The 6,500-nt window shown below is 33.4% G+C and overlaps 1 protein-coding gene across 1 annotated transcript; it reads right to left on the bottom strand.

Moving 5' to 3' along the window:
• Window positions 1-3,251: 3,251 nt before the first annotated feature.
• Window positions 3,252-6,011, bottom strand: LOC129297129 (putative RING-H2 finger protein ATL36). The gene is made up of 3 exons (XM_054935499.1): window positions 5,449-6,011; window positions 5,111-5,208; window positions 3,252-3,594 (listed from the first exon to the last, which is right to left on the bottom strand). Exons 1-3 carry the CDS (start codon window positions 5,605-5,607, stop codon window positions 3,252-3,254), a joined length of 600 nt encoding a protein of 199 aa, XP_054791474.1. The 5' UTR covers window positions 5,608-6,011.
• Between the last annotated feature and the right edge of the window lie 489 nt (window positions 6,012-6,500).

Genomic DNA, 6,500 nt, shown 5'->3' with positions numbered 1-6,500 from the left:
CCATCTTGTTTCCTCCATACAGTACCTTGAGCTTTTTTTCAGCACTCCATAAAGGTATCATAATAGCTAAGATCTAAGAATTAATACCAACATTAGTAGTAGGTTTTTATTTGAAAAATTATCTCATTCATTCTTTGCCAAAGCAACTAACACACTATAGAGAAGTAGGAATTTCATGGAGCTCCGCACTTAGCTTGCTGAGATTGGCACATTCAATCTAATCCACTCCTTAAGCTCTACTCCAAAGCAAGCTTGTTTGTCCCTGGGATCAATAGTCTCCAACCAAAATCTTTTTGTATTTGGGCACTCATGTAGCTTATGTGTGATATCCTTTTCAGCATCCTTGCAAATCTCACATTAGTCATCTACATGCATCCCTCGCTTTTTAAATTTATTGGAGTGCTCACCAAGGGATTTGGATCCTCTCCACACACTCCCTCATATATCTGTTTCAAAAGAACAACATGCTGAAAAATAGTCATCAATTGTCATCCCATCGAACTCTTCTAGCCCTTTTTCAAGGCCAATAAATAATAAACTTAATTTAGGGGGAATAAAATTTAAATTGTAAAAGATCAGTTTTATGACAATTACTATCCCCGTCCCTTATATAGAGTATTTTATAAAAACTTATTTTGTCTTTAAATTTAAGAGTTGTTATAAATTTTTTAAGTAGTTAAACAATTTTACCATTGTCTTGAAAAGAGAAGAGATATTAATTATATACTTTACTCTCACTACTATTATGATATCAATTCTGACATTATTAAAAACAAAATTAAAAAATTATTTTAATTTTATGTGATTTCAATTAAATAATAAAATTTTATTAGTATGTGAAATTTAAATAAAAACACTTTATATATAAAGATATAGAGGGTATGTTCAAAAATTTTGAATGAAAAATTAGTTGTAAATATAAATTCAAATAATTATAAATATGAAAATTTCAATTGTAACTCATTAGAACGTAAAACTCGGAGAAGGTAAGCTCCACTTATATGGGCTTAGACTTAGAAGTCTTGTCACCTCAAATATAGCATTTTGTTTTTTTTTTTTAAGCTTGATGCTTACTAATTAAATTTGGGGCTAGGTACAAAAGCTCCTTTAAATTAAAAATTCTGCAAAGAACAATTAAATAGATAGCTTGACACTTGACAAGTCGAACTTGTATTCACGACTTTATTAGTTTACAACTATTTAAATCTAATTAGCAACAGATCTATTAGTGAAAGACTTTATGGGATGACTATTATAAAATGATGTTTGAGGATCCAAGTAAGATAGTTGCTTTGTTTGCTTGTTTTTCCACGTCTAATTTGTGGGGCATTAAATGTGCAAGAACGGCACTTGTGAAAGTAGGGCTCGGGAAGAGTGGGGAAGCAGTTGGAAGAAGTTATTGACCGCAACTGCCGCATTTATTATTAGAGAATAATAGATAAGTTTTTAACTTACATTTCAAGTTTTAAATTATAATAATTTATAAATTTATCTCTCAATTTTATAATTTTACTATAATAATTTATAACTTTTTTTTAATTTTATCATGATTAAAAATAAATAAATATTAAAATTTAAAACACAAATTATAAATTTATCACAATAAAATTATGAAATTAAGAGTCAAACTCATAAATTTTTAAAGTTTGAGATTTTAAACCTAAGTTAGCAACACCTTTGTCATTTTCCCTTACTGTTATTATCATTTCAACTGTTCCAATTTTCCCTTCTTCACTCTTCTATCACATTCAGACGCGTCAACCTCCTCCATCATGTACTTCCACTTTGCCACCGGAATTTTCCAACCATTATGGGATCAAATGGCAAACAAGATATGGCCTTTCATGTATTTTGGAATCCAAAGCTGAATTGGTGACATATTCAATTGCTACATCTTCACTCAAAGAGTAGCGTCAAGAGGATTTGATTCTTATAACACCACCCGCTGCTGCTGGATTTACTTAAGGACGACTTTTTAAGGTTTTGCTATCATGAATAATTTTGTCTCCTCCCACTTCTATTTATAAGTGTTTTTTAACATGTCTAACCAACATTAAAAAACTACTAAAATTTATTAATTTTATTTAAAAATTTAATAAGTCTTTAATTTTGCCTGTTAGCTATACATATTTCTTCTCACTAAAATTTAATAGGTAAAAAAAGGAAAACTTGTGATGATAAATTAATTGATATGATTTATAAATAGAATAATTTTTTTTCTATCTAATAAATAAGACTGGAAAGATTACTAATAAGTCCAACATGAGAAGTGACATTAAATCTATTCTGCATGGTTTCCCATATTCACTAAGATAGCCAAAACTAAACATGATTCTATTTTTCATTTTTATACTAGATTAAAGCCAGCCACTTGGACAGTACATGAAACCCTTTTGAATATAAAAAGGGAGTGGGCATGTCTTTTCATAATCTGATCAGATCACTCCTTTTAGTTTTATTTATAGAGTAAAAAAAATTATTAATTTTGATCAATTTATATAACACTTCACTATCTTTTATATTCATTACCTTTTTACTTTATATATGTTTAAAAAAAGTCATTTAAGACAGAATTAAGGTTTAAAAAAAATTTCTTAATTCTAATGAAATGTGCAAAAAAATGACTTATAAATAGAATAAGAAAGGGTATTAAGTGTTTACAAATGTTGATACTAAAGTGAAAATACTCCAGCGCCCCCCCCCCCCCACAAAAAAAAAAACCGAAAAAAGGAAGTGGAACTACAAAATTAACTCCATCCCTATCTTCAAGTGAATGAATCTTTCAACAAATAATTTTAAAACCTAACTGTCATTAAAAGTTCAGTTTTTGAGATTTAAGTGTCATTCCCCTACCAGTGAACAGCTCCATATAAAGTCAGATGAATGAGAAAGAGAGAAACATTACAACCCTTCAATGCAAACTAACATCCAATGTCTAGGAGGAAAAAGCAAGAAAGAAGACAGTGAGACAAGAAGAAAATCTCTACCAAATGTACAGTAAATTAATTGACAGTAAAAAAGCAAGAAGCAGCCCCAGCATCCATTGCATTTTACTCCAACCATTTTGTATTCAGACCACATCAGCTTCCATTTGCATTTTACTGCAACCCTACCTCAATTTTGTGTTCAGACCACATTAGCTTAAGGGGATTATTGATGTGCTGTCTAAATGCTTCTTTCCTGTATCTTTCATGGACTGATCACCATGACTTATATTGGTGGCATTCTCTGTACCAACGGTTCCACCACCTTCAGGTGCAAAATGATCCTCTTGTACAGGGATCCTCTTGTACAGGGTTCACACCATGCATGTCCAGGTTTCTTGATGATAACTCATTATCATTAGCCATCATACAGTGAAAAGGATGAGTGGGAATAGATTCCACGCCAAAATTAGATTGAACAACGGCACTAAATAATGGCTGCATTACGCGCTTTCTCTCCGATGATTTGCGTAAAGAGATTCGACATACAGGGCATGTCGAATGCTGCTGCAGCCATAGGTCTATGCAGGTTGCATGGAAGAAGTGTCCACAATATGGGAGGATGCGCAGTACATCCTGACCTTGGTATTCAGAGAGACAAACTGTACATCTACAAATACAACAAATATAAATGTTCATAAGCAAGATATACTTATCTGAAAGGACAATATACACACATCAGTATCATTCAAAAATTGCCCCAATCTACAAAGTAATTTTTCACACGATGAACTTATAAGAAACTGTAGTGATCTCTAGACTCTAGTGTTTGTATAGATTACTTTTACAGGAGTAAAGGAGTCTAACCCACTGCCAAAGCCATGCTAGAAAATTGGAACAAGGTGATGACTGATGAGATATTCAATTAAAAAATACAGAACCATTAATCAGTGCAAACAAAAACGCCAAGAGAAAGAAATAAGTTATATCACGCAATCAGCACAAGTGCAGTAAGTGAACAGAAGAAGATTACAATATTAAACTGTGAAACACTGCTAAAGAACAATAGTCCTAATCCAGTTAGTGTAAACACACTATCTTCTGTCTATACCATGAGAAATAAAGGAACTAATAGACACTTTCTCTGAAAAGCATAACATAGAAAGCTTTTTCTCAGCTATTCAAGGAAAGAGCTCAGCATCACCTATGTAACCATTCTAGGCTCTCCAGTCTCCAGTATGCTAACCATACAAACGACCATAACAAAAATGGGCACTAATTAAGGGGGAAAAATCATTTCCGTCAAAATGGGGCCGAAAGAACATGGATTATTCTTCACATCCTTGGATCAAGTCACAACAAGGATAATATCTTCCAATTAAGGGAATAAGGCCATTTTGTAAATGCAAATATAGGAACATGTTAAATATTGCAGACTCGTATCTTCAAAATGACATGAATTGGAAGATAGGGCAATGGTGCACAGAACATTCACGAGACCGATGATGCTTATACCAAATACAACGAGTTCCTTTTTCCTAACTTCTTCAACTTGGGATTGTAAGATTACCCTGACTCTTTCCCAGCTTCACTAGAAATACTTTTATCAATAATTCAATAGTAAAATGAATATCAAGTAATTTTCAAAAGTGTATTGACTTTTCCCTTGTATAACTGCAACTTCACAATGGACGCGGAAAGTGCAGGGAGAATCAAATGTATATAATCAGCCTTTTCATGTGGCAGAACCGCAGAAGACAGACATTGTCAATAGATTAACAAATTAACAAGGGACCAAACATATAGCATCTAAACTAATACCATAGAAGGCCATAAAACCAGGGAGTACATTTCATTTACTCGTACAAGTCCTTCATTGACCATGGCAATGTTCAGATTTGACTTCTTCATTACCAACTCCAGTCTCAATCTTTCTTATAGTAATTTTTTAAAACAATTAAATGACTAATGAGCAACGTAGATTCCAAGTCTGAAATCAACTTTTTTCCTGAATTTGGAACAAACTAAATAGGCATAAATCGGATCATCAAGCACCGAGCAATACTTTCCAAGTTAATATACACTCATCCACTATGCACCCCTCCTACATTAAAGAGAGAGCAGGAGGGGAAAAAGTTGGATGTTAAGATGATGATAATATTCCAAAAACAGAGAAATGAACGTACTGAGAATTTTCTGCAGCAGCAAAGCATCCATCACTGTACTTCTTCGTTGGGAAGTTCTCTACTGATGTGGGTTCAAGACCATGAAATCCCCGCTCCAGCTGAACACGGGAAGATGTTCAATGGGTAAAACCTCAGAACAAATTAAATGCACTAAATGGAAATAAAGCGCTGTTATGAAAGGGCAAATTCACAAAATGTGATTCAGTAACATAATTTTGTAAAATAATTGAACAATACAACTTAAGAAAATTTTTAACTAAGCTCCAAAGTTTGCGACTGTAAAATCTGTATTGCAAACAAAGAAAAAAGAGGTCGAAACAAGGAAAACTGACGTTTACCAGACTCAGATCGGATCTGGAAGCAATAAGGAGGGATCGGCGAGAAGCATTCAAGTGAATTCGAGCACATATAAGTCTAGTGCAAACGAAAACGATGAACATAGTGCTCATCGCAAATCCAATCACAGTCATCACCAAGTTAACCCCAGAAGATATCATAACGACCAAAATCGCCCATACGAACAACCCAAATTCAAAATCGAAACGAAAACCAATGAAACCAAAAAAACTAACACATCCGAGCTCTCAGGCCGTCCATTGTCTGAAGAAATCAGACAAGAAATTCCAAATGATTGCGAAGAAATAGGCGTCGTGGTCGCCCCGGTGCCATGTTCTAGTGACACTCACAGGCGAGAGAAAACGGAGTAAACCAAGAAGGGGCTGTCAATCACAGAGAATCTTTATTTCCTGTTGAGAGGAAAGAAAGGAGGAATTGTAATTTTGGAATTTGGACTGTCGTATTGAATAGTGAAAATGAAAGGGGGAAGACGAGAGGCCATGGAAGTGAGAGAGTGAAGTGGATGGGACTGGGAGAGGACAGCGCTGGCTTGGGAATACGGAGAAAGGTGTCATTTGATGGACGTGGATTTGAGATCTGAATGGCACGCTGAAATTAGGAAATCGCTGGATTTCTGGCGCTGAATCAAAGCATCGTACTCATGTCTTATCTGTGTCCCACGTGTTAAACTTTCCCACTTTTTCATTATTTGGAATGTCACATGCAAGAAGCGGACCTTTTTTATTTTTTCGTTGGTTACCCAAAATATTTCAATAGCCGACAACTCTGAAACTAATTACTCAAAAATTTAGTAAACGTTATTTAAAGAGTTGTTTTCTATTTAATAATTTTTTTATACACTTCTTCAAAAATAAATCTTCAAATAATATTTGAGAAGTTCAAACTATTATTATCTATATCATGTTCACTTAATAAAGAACATGAACCTTAAAAAGTAATTCAAATCATATTTATATTTTATCAAAATTAATAAATAGTTGGATTTTTAAATTAATTTTTATCAAATATATAACTGAAAATTAAATACATACTT

The sequence above is a fragment of the Prosopis cineraria genome, unplaced genomic scaffold, assembly GCF_029017545.1.
Source record: "Prosopis cineraria cultivar Desert tree isolate PC_DT_omini unplaced genomic scaffold, ASM2901754v1 PC444, whole genome shotgun sequence".
Classification (NCBI taxonomy): Eukaryota; Viridiplantae; Streptophyta; class Magnoliopsida; order Fabales; family Fabaceae; genus Prosopis; species Prosopis cineraria.
This window is presented reverse-complemented; position numbering and strand designations above follow the sequence as displayed.